The following is a 16,720-nucleotide window of genomic DNA, read 5'->3' as shown; positions in this document are numbered from 1 at the left end:
GAGGAAAAACTGTCATGGGCACTTAAGATACCAAATGTCTATAGTGTGAAGGCCAGAACTTGCCTTTGGGGTTATGGCTCTGCTACTGATTGTGCCTAAGGGAAAACTGCTTCCTTGACTGAGTTGAAAACCTAGTAGTTACCTGTTTCCTGTTTTTTCTCATGACAGTTCTTTGAAGGGTCTGATCTTCAGGATGTATTTTGATCACAACCATGGCTTTTTGACCAGTTACTTAAACAAGTAAGGCACTCCTCTCACCATCCTCCAACATACTCAGAAGTGATTCTACCTTTGTAAGCTATTGGTTGTGATACTTGTTCAGTTTGATTCTTGGTTGAAGAGGGTTTGAACCCATAGATCACATAGAGTGCTCTAACCAGTCATTTATCCTTTTCCCCTTTGAAGTGTCTTTCTCTGCTAAAAAAAAGTTTAAGGCTCGGAAGGTAAGGAAGTTGAAGCCGTATCTGGTAGTTAATTGGTGCTTGTGTGGGAGTAGGAAAGCTTTAGGTTCCAGAGCTGGTCTTGGATGACTCTTTCTCCCCCTTCTATCCAAGTACCATGTAATAAGAATATGTGTGTAGGTAAGTGGTTCATTTCTTAACCGTTCATGTTCTAGGATTATATGTTTTAAGACTGTATGACGTGCTGAGTTAAGACTTTCATTTCTCTATTCTCTCTATACAGGCCAAGATAAAAGGATGGAGAGGTTTTGCCCTCCTTGAAATTTTCATATATAAGCAATTTAAAAATATCACTGTACAAATGACGTGGAGCCTTCAGAATTTAACCCAAGATTAATGTGAATTCAGGTGGGAATTTTTTTAACACCCTTTTTCTTTTCCATAGGATTGCAGTCTTTACAAAGAAAAAAATCAGCTTGGACTGGAGAAATATAAAGTGTCTTGAAGAAACAAATATTTTTCATTGGCTGGCTGACACCATATTTAGAGAGCTTTGTTGCTGATGAATATGTGCACATCCTGACTCTATTCCTACATGACGGTGTGGGGCAGTAGTCGGAATGAAGCTGCCATCATGTCGTCCACAGGCAGTGGCACTGATATTGAAGAGTTCTTGGTCAACATTAACTTGGGGCAGTATCTTCCAAACTTTAAAGAACATGGCTATAATATTGTGACAGATTGTGTGGGAATAAGTAACAGTGTACTTCAGGAAATGGGAGTGTTGCCTACAGGTCACCGCAGAAGGATTCTGAAGCAATTAGATGCTGCTCTTTCAAGAATGCAAGAGAATGATCTTTTCTGTGAAAATCTAAAATGCAAAGACCTGAAAGTTTTAGAAGAGAAGCACTATTCATCCTCAGTTCAGGAGTCTCCACTAAGCAGTGCAAATGTAGAGGAGACTAGCTTGATTCCTGCAACATTGTCAGAACAAATTCTTAATAAACCTTACAATGATAAAGAAAAGTTTGAACTTGCAGAGCAACACATACCAGAGGCAAACAATGATGGCTTTAAAAATTTGGATTTTCCTAGTTTATATCAGAATTCAGGCAGCATACTGAAAGCTGTCAGTCAAGCTGGAAATATGAAGACAAATATTCAGCCAGATCAATCACTGGAAGAATCTGCTGCATACCAAGGTGGTGAGCACTTGGCTGGCTGTTTGGTAATTCGTGATCCTCCTTCATTTGCTCAGTCATGTGAGACAAAAGACAACGAAAACAAACATTCTGTGTTTGCAGATGAGGGTGATATATCTGATAGTAAGCCAGATTTTCCATTCTATAAGTTTAAAGGAGAAATGATAGACAATGATTTGTATGATTCTTACACGAAAAACTGTATGAAAGTATTTCCAAGAGCAAGCCGCTCTTTTATATTAAGGCATCGACCTGTACCAGAAATTCCTGAATCAAGTAAAGTTCACATTTCATCAAGGTAACGGCTGTTTCTTTCTAATGAAGAATCACTATCATTGTAGAAATTATAATTTGGGGTTTCTTGCAGGTTTTTTGTCTTTTTTATTTTTGTTGTTTTTTTTTTTTTTTGTGTGCTGTAAATACACTGAATGTTGCCAAGTTAACTAAAGGAGAATTAAGTTTCAGTGCAAGTTGAAAGCAGAAATGTGAGTGTAAAGGGAAATTTTAGAGCGGTATTTACTTATCTTTGTGTCTGCTCACTTTCAAAGAAAGAAATCTTTCTCAGTTTAGGTATAATCCTTGCTAAAAAGCATTATCTGTATCAAGCATTTTTTAAACTTCATGCTGGTAAGGAAGAATGGAAATATGCAAGTTTTACAAAACAAAGATTGAAAAATAATAGAAAAAAACTGTTGAATCTAGTCCAAACCAAAACATTACTAATAACTTTAGACCTTAGTTACAGGGTTTCTGGTGAAATTCTAATCCATTACAGGAAAATGGTGACAAAATGGTGAATTCAGGAGGCTAAAACTTACCCTTAAATGTAAAAATCCATTTTTATGATGAGACAACAGCTGTGGTGAAACACAAGTTTTCAGGGTGTATCTTTGTAATTTTTAAGTTTGTACCTTTCAAGAGATGCTGTTCTTGGAAAATACAGGGCTATTATATATGTAACTTACAGGAAAGATCTAGCAAGTTTTATGTACTGCATTAATGTAGTTTTATCTAAAAAATGGTGAAAATTTTAGAGAATTCTTGTCTGCTTTGTGCATTGTATGGTATAGCCATCCCCTAAACAAAGCAGGATGTATCTGATATGATTGCACGCATTGGATTAACAAGATGACTGCATAAAAATCTTCAGTCTTAGCCTTAACCCACATAAAATTTATGTGTAAATATGGGTGGCGGTTTTTTTTTTGGTTTTAAATTACATGGGTAATTTTGTGGAGGAGGAAATTATACTGAGGTTTAAGCAAGGGCTGTCTTTGAGATGGTTCTTATTGATTTCTAAACTAGTAGCTCTTACTGTCTTGAATAAGCATTAATTCTTGTAGCTTGTCTTGCAAAAATATGATGGAATGTAGAGGAAGATGTCTGGTACTAGAATTTAATTCCAGGCCTGTCTTAATAAAAGAAATATTGTTTGAATGTTAAAAAATAACTGACACTGAATGTTGTTGATAACAGTATTATAGGCTATGTAAACAAAGAATATCTTCTCACAGATTAACTTGTAATATTTTTGGTTTTGTTAACTGTATGATCATTCTATTAACTATACTCATCATGCTGGTGGAGTGTCTTAAACAGAGAAAAAAAAAAATCCTTGCAAAGGCATATACAGAACTTTGTTGCTGTAGACAGATCCAAATCATTAGATTGCACTTTTTTTAGTAAAATTTTTTTTTTTTAAACCACTAGTTATGCCTGGAAGGGACATGTCTGAGAATGTTTTGTATTGAGCTTGTCATTTTCATCTGCATATCTTAGCAGTTAGAAACATTATTAGCAAGTTTATACATGCCTTAAATGCTGTTTCCCCAGCATTTGTAAGTTTCTTTTAGATTATTGAAAGAAGTCAGTAGTAAATGTTATAACACAATTTGAGTGAGGAAATGGAGAGGCAAAGATTTTTTTTTTTCTTTTTCTCAACAGTTAAGAGATTTTTGCATGCCCTAAAAAGATGTTTAATCAGTGCCTTCTATATATGCAAATATTGTGCTTATTGAAACTTAAATATAAACATCTTTCAGAGAGGAGTAGCTTTATATTAACTTTTGTAGAGTCATTATCCCTTCTTCATATAATAAAGGTATTCCTGCTGAGCTGAAATGGGAATCTCATCCTAAAAGAAAACAATAACTAGCTACTAAGAGTATTTCTAATGTCTTTTGAGAAACGATAATTCAGTAGAGACAATATGCCATATTTGTAATCTTCCCACCATTGAAGTAAATCCTCCAAATCCCAGTCTAATAGTGATTGATATGTGACTGGGTCACTGACTTCATTGCGCATTATTTTGATTTGTGAGCTCCAGCTTATTTTCTTCATCTTTATGCTCCAGTTATAACAGTATGGAAATCCTGTAAGACAAGTAGCAGTCTATCTGACAAGATAAACCAGAACTTCAAAACAGAACTTAAACTTCACAAAATTATTCTTTATAACCTACCTGGGTATTTTTTTAGAGACCAAGAGTTAATACAGAACTCTGTAATGGCAGCTTGCAGCATCTTTAACCTTGGGAAAGATCATGTCTGTCTTACAGATTGTATAGACTCAACTGATTTTTATTGATAGGTGCTGGTTTCATCCTTATGACGTTGTATGAAGGCTTTTCCATAGAGGCAGAGAAATCCTGCTCAAGTTTTCTGAGAAAATCAACATTTCCTTCTAGTCGTTCACGGATATTGGTGATAAATTTTTATGCAAGGAAGCGCTTTTCTCATCTCCTATGTATCTTCTAGCACAAAAAGTTCACGCAGTGGGTGTCCCTATGCCCTCTAGTGTTGTGACTGTGTCCCTTTTTATTACTAATAATGTGTGTGCCTCACTTGCAATTTTACTTCCTTCCCTGTGCTTCACTTGTTCTCCTGCCTTTTGCCTGTAACAAACCATGCTGTCAGCTGGTAAGTGTATTTAAGTCTAAATTTTTTAATATTGCTCCCCGGTCATGTTGTGGAACAGAACAGAGGGTTAAATACAGTGGATTGGAAGTTTCATCCTCTTGATACTTTTGGTGTAAGTGACTTCTTCCATACTGACATGAGTGAAAAACTGGGGCTTTCATAAGACAAAATAATAAAAGTAATGCAGTGGATGGAGCTGACCACTGACATACCTTTAGTGGAAGATTAAGGATAGTAAAAGAATAGATACAGTTTTAGAGGCTTTGGATGCTTTGACTCATGTCATTAGCAGTCAGGTGAAACAAACCACTATTGCATAATTCAGAGCAGCAGGCTTTTCAAAGCAGATACATAACATGGTAGACCTGTTGATTATACAAAATACTACACAGATAAAATTTCATGCTGATGAACTCTTTAGATTTTTTGTATCCCCCAACTTTGTTACTTGGTGTGGGATTGCTCTGATTCTTTATTAAGATAAATAAGAAAAAATAATTCTGGAAAACAGGCTGCATTTGGGGGAAAATATGAATAAATAAAATGGGTAATGCTTGGTCTGACCAGGCATTATTTGTTTCCTGCAGCTGGCAGATCCTGTGGTTGAAATTCAGACTTCCTTTCTTAACATGGAAGTGGTCAAGATTGCTAATGAGGTGCCCAGGCTGGTGTCTCTCTACTCTGTTCTGTCACACAAAGCAAACATTTTAGGAGCGGGAAGCTGTGCCCTCTCTTTTCCTGTGATCAGGCATCACCATTAATTTGCCTCTGCGAGTTGTCTATGAACTCCAAAGCTCTAACACAACATGTTATAGCGCTTTTACACATTTGCATTGTCGGAGGGTTAGACTTTCAGATACATAGAAAGGAAAACATGTTTTGAATGAGTTTGAACACAGAAGCTTCATTCATTTTAAACACTCAGCAGATGAATGCCTGCAAAGACTGACTCCTTGAGCTGACCTCTCTCCCGTGCTTTATTTGGGAGGTGACAGGAGTGTATTGAATGAAACAGTTCAACCCAGTGCAAAGCTCTCACCTTTCCAGTCTCTCAGCCTTTAGCAAGACCATTTGCTGCCTCATCACTCCCTTTCATCCTGTTTATGTGTAAGGAAAAGGTGATTGAGAAGCCTATGCAGCCTAAGCAACATCCAGTACCTCTTAACATATGGAAATAGTGGGTCTTAATCTCCACAGTTGTAACAAAAGTGATAATTTAATTGAAACTATTATTATATATTTGTAAAATAGGTGCACTTTGAGATTGTGCTAACCCTACTTTAAAGAGCAAAATAAAGAAGATAATTAACCTGAAGAAGTATTAGGTTTTAGAAGTGGTTAAGAGAAGTTATAGATTGGTGTAGTTCTTCCACTCTTATTTGCCCCCAATGAAGTCTTCATTTTCTGTCTTTTAATTCTGATATACAGTTCGTACAATAGGTAACTGTTCTGTTGAGCATTGACAAATTGCTGTAATTTTGTAGCTTGCACTCTATGTTGTTTGTTCTAATCTTTCAAGCACATATTATTAATAAACTTGCTTCATTTATTTTATAGCTTGAGATAGTTTTCACTTGACATAAGTTAGAACTTCGTTTTCCAAAAATCACAGAAAGGTCTTATTTTGATTGTGGGGATGAGAAAAAGACTGTAGTTTGCTTATTAGCACGTTTTCTTGACATGTATACATATATGTAAGTATCTAATCAAAAAAAGAGTACCCAAGTCCTGAAAAATACATGAATGAAAAAAAAAAAGCAGGTCTTTGTGAGATGATTGTTATTTTTCATTTCCTGGTGAATTTATCTTCAGCTGTTGCCGTTGCCATTACTCACTTTTAAATCCATCCACCCTAAAACTAAGCTAATGACTCACTGCTTTACATAAGAATGGAACTATAATATTATCTGTACCTCTGATTTATATTAATGCCATGAGTACCCTTAAACCCACCAAACTAACAAGAAAAGATGTGGTGTGTGTTGAAAAAGTTTGGTGTGTGTTTGGTTCGGTTTTGGTTGTTTTATGTGTGGTTTTTTCTTTCCTTTTTTTTTGTGTTTCTGTCAACATACCAGGTTCTTTAAAATTAAGTTACTACAAATGCATGAAGTTAGTTTGCTAATGTAGCTTAAAAAAAGATATAACTGGATCAATTTTAGTAAAATATATGGAGAAACAGATTTTTAAAGTGTTTATTTTTTGTAATTATAGCTTTGGAAAGTAAATAATTGTGTATGATACCTAGGCCATTACCCACCTCCACTGGCTAAACTCACTCTCTGTTTTATTAACCTATGACTTTACAAAATATCATTGTGGAACTTAATTGATACAACTTGGATAACTTTTGTGATACCAAATAGCTTTTTAAAGTGTGGCTTCTGTCTTGAACTCTAATAATTTGGAGCAGATTTAGGCATGAATTAAAAGTGATATGAAAGAGCAGAAATGTATGCCTTCTGTCATTGAGAAACATCCGCTTGTAATATGGAGTAATTCAGCATGGACTTAATGAGACAGTGTTTCTAAAGATTGGAATATAGCTAAATTTAAAAGAAAAAAAAATTCTCTGTATGTTAAGTGGGGAAACAAAAGTCAGGAATATTGATATTTTTAATATATATTTAGCTTTGAAGGATAGAGTACCTGAGGAAATCAAACTTTACAGCTTTTTTTTTTTTTTTTTGTGTTCACTGGATGAGAGTGTTTTGTCTTTATTCCCGTGACCAGGCTCCTTTTGAGCTAAATGTTAGATTAGACTTTTATATTCCATCTTTCTTTAAATATAGTCATTAACAATCAGTGGTAAAGGATGGGAGAAGAGTAGGGGATCTCCATGCTTCCCAGCGATCTAAATGCATCATAAGGTCAATTCAAAACAAGACACCCAAACTGAGGATGCATGCTAGGATCAGAGAAGTATTCAGTGTCATAAAGGGAGGAGAACGCCTGGTTGGATGACTTCTAAATTAAACGGGAAATTTTCCCAAGACTTAAAATTAACTATTTCTGTATTTGTATATAATTTTAATAATTTTAAATGTATGAGATGTTTTTTTTGCCGTTTCTGCAAAATTTAACTTAATGTTTTCGTTTTGTGCTTTGTTTTGTTCAAGTTCCCTTCAGAAAAGAAGAAATGTGGGTCTTGTAAAGTTTTCTTGCACCGGGAGGCAAATTTCACAGAACAGTGAGTTAAGCATGCTGATACTTAACATCTTGAATATTGAGGATAAGGAAACCTTGGGCCAGAAGTTTTCTAGAATTTGTATAGACTTGCTTATTTTAAGAACTATTGGGCATTTAGAAGGTCTGGAAAAAGGTGATGTATGTTATAGCAGAATATATAGCCACTTTTACATTTTTGCTTAGGGTTTTTTTTTTCTGAACTAATGAAAATAAGAAAATCCAATCTTTCAACCTCATTTATTTTAATATCCTTTTTTAGACTGCAGTATTTTGAGTTTCTAAGGTTAGATTCAGATATTTTTTAAGAGTTAGCTCTTTTGACAGCTGTAAGGCGTGTATTCCTGACAAACGCTGCCCAATTTGTTAGTGCTCATAGCTCCAGGAAATATCAGGAAATAAATTGTATTAAATATTTTACTGGAAGAGTTTAGAAGTCTTGTGCAGTCAGTTGTAAACAAAAGTTCTTTCATATTCTGAAGGCATGTCTTGTTTGAAGTTACACATATTAATTTAAAGGAAATACTGGGTGTGAAAATGAAGCTTGTGCACAAATGAGGTTTTGTGGGGGGTTTTGTTTGTTTTGGTTACTTTAAGTGAGAATAAAGAACACTTGAGCTATTGCTCCTAAATACATGCAATAAAAGTTTTTTGTCTTTTTAACTAGATGCAGGGTAGGAAAGAAGAAAACGCATGTATGCAAGTCATATCCAAGCTCCATAGTAATAGTAGTAGTGTTTTAGTAGGTAGTGTCTGAGAGGAAAGAAGATGTCTGGAGTTCATTAGGAATGGGAAATTATTTTTTGTTCTTCAAAATTTTTTTGAAAAACAGATCCAAAGGAAAAAAACATGTGTCCTGGTTGATTTTATTAGTACTTTAATAAAGCATTGCACTGTATGACTTGGTATATTTTTTTTTTTTTTTTGCTTTTAGAAACTTTCACAGTAGAAAAGCCACCCATTATCTCTCCATATGGGGAAACCTTTATTTGTGACAACCCTAAAGATGCTATAGTAAGTTGAGAAGTCTTAATATAAATGGTCTATCTTCACTTTAAACTTCATGTTATGTGTTTTATATTGCCCAGTACCTTCTCTGTCTTTAGGTACATATAGTGTAAATATTTGTGGACTAGTGAATTTCCTTAATCTTGAAATGCACATTATGCTGTTCAGTACTAATAGGAAGATAGGAATCTGTAGTGCGTGTTGGCTGTTTTTTTTTTGTTGTGCTTTTTTCTTTTTTTTTTAAACAACATGGGACAGATAACTATGCCCAGAGCTGCCACATCAGTGTGAAACAGTCAGTTACAGGAATTGCAGACTATCTTGATGCCTCCCTTTTATTAGGTACAGTAGTAATACTTGGTGCCTAAGTGAGGTTAAGTTGTGGCGAACCACTGCAGTTGACTAGTAATGGTAAAAGTGTTTTTTTCTGTCTTTTGATAGTTGCAGATCAAGACTAGGCATTTCTACACAGGCTTGTGGATATCCTATGAAAGCAGCTTACATATTAGTTTAGGTGATGTAATGGTTGCTTTTGGCCATACCCTCTTTAAATTCCTACATATGAAAGTTCTCAGGACATTCTTCATACATCCCCTAAACTTGCTGTATACCCAGAAAGTCACGTTTGCTGCAGGATTCCTGGTAGGGAATATTTTTGTTGGGGTCAGTAACTAACGGTGTGAATGCCACAGATGGCATATGCACAGACTTCTGAATCGTGGAGATCTGAGAGGTAAATCAGCTTAGTTGAGGCATCCACCAAATGCTCTAAATGGCTACTGCTTCTGTCTCAGCAGGATGCAGACCAGAAACTGTTAATTTTGTGATTACTTATACTTGTCCCGGCCAATCTCAAGTCACATTTAGAGAAAACAGTGAATTAATCTTAGTTTGAGTCCTGGTCTTCACTCTAATGTTTCACTTTTTAAATTGTTGACTAAAATGAAAGCTACTCAGACAGGTGCTAGGATTTTTTTTCCCCCAATTTTAATTTGTTAAGAATTGTTCAGTCAAAATAAATGGTTCAAATTTCATCCTTTAATAGGAGTGGTTTTAAAATTATAGAAATGATAGCTGCTTTTGGTGTGTACTTGCTTTTCTTTGGAAATACGTTGTTCCTTTTTTTTGTTTGTTTTTGGCTTTTTAAGGAGGTACACATAAAAGTCATGTCTTGTTTCTCCTTCTAGTGCTTGTTATCTGCCCACAGAAGTGACTTAGCTTTTGTTTTCTTTCCTTGTCCTGTGTCAGTTGTCTGTCTGTGCCAGTCTTTCTTTTAAAAATTCCAAATTTAAGTTCTTTGTAATTAGTTCAATAGCATAAACAGGTTTTCTAGGAAAAAAAAAATCTTAGCCTTTTTGTTAATACTTGGCATTATTCGTTATATATCATTGAAATGTTTGGGTTATAAAAAAGCATACCCAGGAAGGTGGTCAGCAGTCTTTCTTTATCTTACAAAGGCACCATATACAAAAATACCATGCTGTTAAACTGGATTAACTGCTTGAAATAAAATGGCTATTTCTGCTGGTTGTAGAATCACAGTTAATGCAGTGTATTATACTTTCCTTGACTGAAGATTTGGATTTTATCACTTTCATGTAAGTGAACGGTTTTTTGAGTTATAATTATCACATGCCTCTTGGAAACCTCATAGTTAATCTTAGATCCATTAGAACTTAATTGTAGACAAAGAGCCATAAAACAAAGGTCCTAAGGTACATTACATTTTCAGGTTTTTTTTCCAATAGGTGTTAAGTATCCTAGGAACAAATAAGAAAGTTTAGGTAACATTGTAAAGTACCTGAAATTTTAGGGCTTGTAAGTGCTACTTCATTTTAAGATAACCTCCCATGAGAATATAGTTTGGCTGTATACAAGGAAGTGCAGTAAATTCTTGTACTGACTGACTGGCTGAAGCTTGTTCTAAGGGCTTATAAGTTGGCCATAGCCCTTCTACCTGTTTCACTGTTGTAAAGGAAAGGCTTCCCTAGGCTTTTATAAAGGAGTGCCTGTAGAAATAGGGAATGAGTCACTACACACTGGAGCTAAGTGAGCATGAAAGTACAGGGAATTAAGGTTATAAAGAAAATGTGACTTTGACTGGGTCATGAAGAAAGACACCTAGAAGCAGAGACCTCTATAAAAGGCAACCTGAAGAAGGAACATATTTTTTTATAATGTTTAAAAAAATTACAAAAATCCAGATGTTTTAGAGTTGATTTATTATTGTGTCCAACTGAAGAGCCAAGTATATTAGAATTCCTTCATGGAAAAACTGAGTTCTAATGAGTTCAGGCCTCTAGAGTGAAGTCTTGGCTTTTTTGTTGCTGTGGACTGTCAGACTAAATTAAGGTCAGGAAACTATGTGAGCTCCTAAGCATTGTGATACTGTGGAATGCTGGCCAGATTGCAAGTCTAGTCACTTTAAAATAAGAATCTCTAATGTTTTAAAAGGAGGAATTTACCTTTATGGACCTGTTATAAAATTGTATTGCCGAACTATGATTCAAGAATCAACCTGAGGAGTACTGTGTGACATTAGATTTAATAGAAGATTAAGGTAGTATTTCTTAAGGAAGTTGCCTGTCCTGAATGGCATTGGGTCTTTTTTTAATGTAGCCTTAGTCCTGATACTCTTCATGCAGTCTGTGTTTTAGCATTCAGTTTTCCTAACTTGCTGTTGTGATCAATAAGACTACCTATTAGAAAAGCATAAACCCCTAAGTACATCTGAATTACTTTCGCATGGAAAGCAGAGAATTTTTATACAGGGCTGCAAGTAGGGAGTTCCATCTGTCAGAGATCCGAGAAACTGGATTTCTTCCTTAAGGGTAGGTACTTCCTATGCATAAGTACAGTAAGTATTTAGAGACAGTTTCTGTGTAATATATATACCTGTCTTTTAAGAAATACTTCTTTCTGTAAAGGTGTCTGCAGGAGAAAATGCTGCTATTAACTACCTTTGTGTAATACAAAGATTTACAGAGATTTGCAGGAGGTGCGAGATGAGATTTTTGTCTCTTACTGAGTCTGAGCATCTTGCTGAGTAATTGTGTAAACAACACATTGGAAATACTTGGGATTTAATTTGGGTGAAATATATGTCCTCGTGAGCAAATAGAGCTCTCTTTCCATGCAACCTGTCTTTGTGGACTTCTGTGTTTTAAAATCTGCTGGCAATAGAAATGCATTTCTTGATTATTACTTGGAAGTTCTTGGGTTTCCCTGAATTCACTTGCCCAAGTGCTGATGACTGCAGAGTGGGCACAAGCAGGACATCAAGCTGTTACCATTCATGAGAGGGAGGAAGAGGAGCTACCACATAGCTTCAGGGGGTATAGTTTGCAGTTGCATCCTGATAAGCAAATGAAGATAAAGGATACTGACCATCCTTACTCTGAAGATGTTTCTTGGGTGATGGTATTAGCCTCTTGACTATTGGGTAACAGTGGGACGTTGCCGTTTCCCCTCCTTTTGAGAGATTCAAGTAAATCTAAGCATTTGATAAACAGTGGACAGGTTGCTTTTGAGTTTTATATTTAGCTTGTTTGCGAGGTGTAGGGATGTGGTTTTGGTTTTTTTTTTTATTTTTGCCTAATCCTTGGTGCTGCAACATAGAACATAGTGTGGTGTGAGTGGTGTTTGCTGTTGGGTTTCGGTGTTTTTCATAATATCGCTGGCTGGCAGAAGAAGGCACTAAGTTTATCCTAGCGGTAGCATGTGATTTCCACAATTTTTGCTGTAGTGCACATATACCCAGCTTTGGGCTATGTGGGTTTTTTAAGCTTGCTTTTTCATGGTGCCAAGGTATAGCCCTCAAGTACAAGATGAGTTACTGCTGCTCAGAAAACAACTGGCAATGGTTGTGAAAGCTTATCTTCTTTCTGCCACCGTTCAGCTTTGTGACATAATGCATCAAAGATTAAATGAGCAAATTAAAATGCTTCCATTATAAAGCACAAGATGTTCATTTTAGTTTGTTTTTTTTTTTTTTAAAGAAAGACAGGTATTGAGAAGCTTAGTAATGTAGTATGATTGTCAGATCAAGTTTAGGAAGTGTGAAATGTAGTATTCTTGAACCGTGTTAACCTTGACATTTTGTACACTGCAAGCAGCTTGTGCTAAAGATTTCTAATGAGCATTAATAAATGTGCCTTTTAGGAAGAAGAGCTTGGAAGGAAAATGTGAGATATATTTGATAAGGCTGAGTTCAGTGTTACTGTAGGAATTTGAATTTACCATTATCTTTAGTGTACTGTGAAGGCTGTACCTTTAATTCAGAGAAGTATTGATATGATCAATAGGCTAGCAGTTGCAAATCATAAATGGTATGCTTAACCTACATGCAACATGTGGCTCTTGAGCTTAGAAAATTTTAGAGTAAAAGTAATACTCAGTTGTGCCTCAAGAAAAATCAGAGGACTGATACTTCTACGCGCTGAATTTCTTTATCTAATTTGTGCCAGATTTTGGACTATGCTCAAATGTTTTATGTGAGTAGTAGTATTTAAAATTGAAGTATTTAAATAAAACGTATCTTATTAAAAGTATGATCTTTCAAATGCATATTTTTAAAAATGTGGCAGAGCTTTGCTAGTTAGGTGGTTCATGTGTGTCTGCAGTAATTTAAGCATCACTTAACTACTTCAGTACAAATATTGGTTACAATATATTTCTTTTCTAGGAGCTTCATAGAAATGAATTCCTGGCTTGTGAAAATAAACTGGATTTGGGAACGAATGAAGAACATTCTTCCAAGAATCGATGGTATGATAAGAGTTATAGAGAAATAAAAAATGTAAAGAGTTACTGATGTCACAACTAGATCTGCCCATGGCAGGGGGGCTGGAACTAGACGATCTTAAGGTCCTTTCCAGTGCAAACCATTCTTTAATTCTGTGATCTCTGCTTCTGAAGGTGAAACTATGTATTTATTTTGTTCTATTGAGCCTTTACTGTATGCTACAGAAGGCAAAGTTTGACTGTGGTTATCACAAGGGCTAAACTCATTATAAACATATTTGTAATATGTCTTACCAGTATTTGTTCTAATTGATAATTTCATGTATTTGTGCATCATAGCAGTACATTGAGTAAAATGCACTTTCTCTTTCTAGTTCCTTAAATAATCAGGAAGAGAAGACAAAGGAATTTGCAAAAAATGAAACCCTGCCTCAAGAAAACAAATCATTAGCACTGGAAGAATCTGAAAGTGAATCTGTATATTCTATTGTGGAACAATGTTCTTTGCCTTCAAAGAAAAAGAAAAATAAAGCCAAAACACACTCAACATCATGTAGTAAGATAAGAAGTGGAGATTTAGATTGCTCAGTCAGTGAACAAATACATTTTCAGCAATTTGATGGCGATCAGACTTCGTTTGGAAATGAACCAATAACGCCGTATGCTTGTTTTTATGGACCATCAGTAAAGAAGGCTAAAGCAGGATGGCTGGATAAATTATCCCCTCAAGGGTATGGCATTTGCAGTCATTACTGTATAATTGTGGAGATGTATGTTTGTGTGACAGATGTTAAGTTTGCGTTTGGTCACTGATTACTATTTTTGGTGGGAAAGCAAACTCTTTTGTTGCAAGAGATTGGGCTATTCACATTTTATAATGATGTTACCTAGTCTAAAGTTTATTTATGAGGTGCATTCAGAAAAAGTATTTTTATTAAAAACATTAATCACTACTTTACGAGCTGTTGTGGAAAATGCAGAAGTAGTTTGTACCAGTATTTCCAGTCTGTGGAATCTTGCTGATTATCTGTGGGTCACAAAGTAAGTGAAAACAAGCTCTCATTTTGAAAAACTGCTTTACCAATTTGGCCATGGATGCATAAATTAATAATTGGTATGAGTGGAGATCCTGTTGGTTTCAGCATTGTATATATGAGTTGAGCTTTGGTTTAGAAATGTATCTGGGGTGAACTGTCTCCCAGTTGAAGTTTGTTGATTTTCCTAAAGTTTGAGGGGAGAAATCTGAGCCCAAGTCTTGCTTTAAGGTTTCAAATAATGGAGAGAGGAGCACAATAGAAAGAGAATAGACTCTTTGCAACATTTTTAGGTTAAAAAAACCCATCATGTTTAATTTCTGTCATTTTTTTTAAAGTTACATTATTTTAACCTATTTTAAATTCCAGCCCTTCTTAGAGTGTTTTATGCTAAAGAGCACTCTATTACCAGATCTTCCTTTTGTAAATGTAAACTCTGATGAACTTGTAACCTCCTCCTTAATCAACTGAATGGACTATTCTTTGTTTTAAATTGTAGTTTCCAGTTTTCCAGTTCTTCTTAACGACTTTTTTCTGAGATCCTGTTTGTGTTGAAAGGGGCAGAATTTTACTTTTCAAGTCTATTTTAGATCTTCACTAGTACTTAGCCTCTAGAAATTAAAGCTGTTGTCCTTGTTAGTGTTCTGATACATCTACTTTACTTCTTAAGCCTTAGTAGTTTGGCATTCTTTGTTCTCAGGGCTATGTTTAGCTACACTGAAAGGTGATATTAAACTCCTTGGCCTAACTTTCATTATTTGCAGCTGTAATAATCATTGCTACTCATCAACTAGTACAGTGATTTTTTTCAGTTTAGCAACAAAGTTAATGAATTAAATTGCTTGAAAATGCAACCTTGCTTGAGACTGCTAGAAGAAGCTGTATTGTACAGCAGTTTCCTTCCTTTATTTTGGTCATTAGTCCTTTTTAAGAGGTCTGATTTAGCCAGTTTTAATTTCTTTGGTTTTGGCTTTGTGTTGATTCAGTGGTACTTTGCTGAAGCTGAATGACAAGTATTAAACCTGATTGGACAAGTATTATACCTGGTTGAATAAACCTGTTTTACAGTTATGGAATTTCGATTTTTTTCAAACCTTTTATTTTTTAAAAAACAGTTTCAGAAGTTGCATTCACATTTGTCTATTGTCCTTGTTTACTTTTGCTAAAGAATCAAAGAACAATTAAACATAGAGCCAAAAGACTTTCTGCCAATGTCATATTCATTTGCTGCAGTTAGCTCTAACTTTTGTTTTATTTCGCTTACAGGACTTTTTTTTTTTTTTTTTTTTTAAAGAACACATTTGGCAGTTTAGCTCATAGAATAATAAAAACTACAGTTCTTGATTCCAGTTGACTCATCTTGTACTATTTGAGAACAAAGTGTGAAGGCTTTAGATAAAGTACTGTGTGAGAATACATTGCTTGAAAAAAGATAATGAGTTAAGCACAAAATTTGTACTGTTCAGAATGAGTAGAACTGTTGCAGAGTCATTATCCTTGAGGCAGTGATACTCCTTGGCTAAATTTCAAGGTCTTTTTCTTAAGCATGGTTTAATGAAGCTACATTTTTTTATTATTTTAATTTTTTTTTCTCACAGTGCCATTTCACAAATAGCTGAAGACTTAAAGAAACCAACCAAAGGGGGAGGAAAAAAAAATACGTTTTTTTCATCTGTCAAAGCACTGCCATGTTGTTTCAGTCCCTACGAACTGCCATATTGTTTCAGTTCTACCCTCCACCCTTCTTTCTATAGAGCTCCCATTTACCATTGGCACTCAGTGTTCCTTCTGGGGAATGAATATATGCTGTTTTCTTAAATTGCTACAAATTGTGCATTTAAAGTCCAGCTTCTCTTTTTAGTAACTTACTAGAAATTGTAAAGCTATTCAGTTTACTCACTTTGCATATGGTACTTAAATTCATTTTTTCCTCACTGCATCATCTTGAAGTTTATTGATATTTTAATGGAAAATAGATTTTACATTGGCCTTTCCAGGTTACGAAAAATGATGATTTATTGAAGTCATATAATTCAAGTTAATTAAGCCATAGCTGCTATTTGATTAAAGTTTTGATAAACTGTCACAGTCTACTAATCCTAAAGCAGAGCACTCATTTAGCAGGAAAGGAAATAATGGGAAAAGAGATGTTAGGGTGGAGTCTTGTTCTTTTTTAATTGTTTAATAGATTTTAGAATTGAAACTTCTATAGATCATAGCTAATAGGC

General features: G+C 35.0%; 2 protein-coding genes across 2 annotated transcripts in view; both read left to right on the top strand.

Moving 5' to 3' along the window:
• Positions 1-16,720, top strand: part of LOC134163689 (uncharacterized) — a 360,084-nt gene that overhangs the window by 172,934 nt on the left and 170,430 nt on the right. The gene's annotated exons all lie outside the window — the stretch shown is intronic.
• The window catches only part of ARAP2 (ArfGAP with RhoGAP domain, ankyrin repeat and PH domain 2), a 116,314-nt gene continuing 100,431 nt past the window's right edge, over positions 838-16,720 (top strand). Inside the window, exons 1-5 of the mRNA XM_062618779.1 lie at positions 838-1,901; positions 7,641-7,711; positions 8,642-8,721; positions 13,400-13,482; positions 13,833-14,189. Coding sequence (XP_062474763.1) covers positions 997-1,901; positions 7,641-7,711; positions 8,642-8,721; positions 13,400-13,482; positions 13,833-14,189 — 1,496 coding nt within the window. The 5' untranslated portion in view covers positions 838-996. The remainder of the gene's footprint in view (positions 1,902-7,640; positions 7,712-8,641; positions 8,722-13,399; positions 13,483-13,832; positions 14,190-16,720) is intronic.

This window comes from Pezoporus occidentalis, unplaced genomic scaffold (assembly GCF_034315485.1).
Source record: "Pezoporus occidentalis ecotype Australia unplaced genomic scaffold, CSIRO_AGI_Poc_V1 ctg203, whole genome shotgun sequence".
Lineage (NCBI taxonomy): Eukaryota > Metazoa > Chordata > Aves > Psittaciformes > Psittacidae > Pezoporus > Pezoporus occidentalis.
Note: the sequence above shows the minus strand (reverse complement) of the source record. Positions and strands in the feature narration are given on the sequence as shown.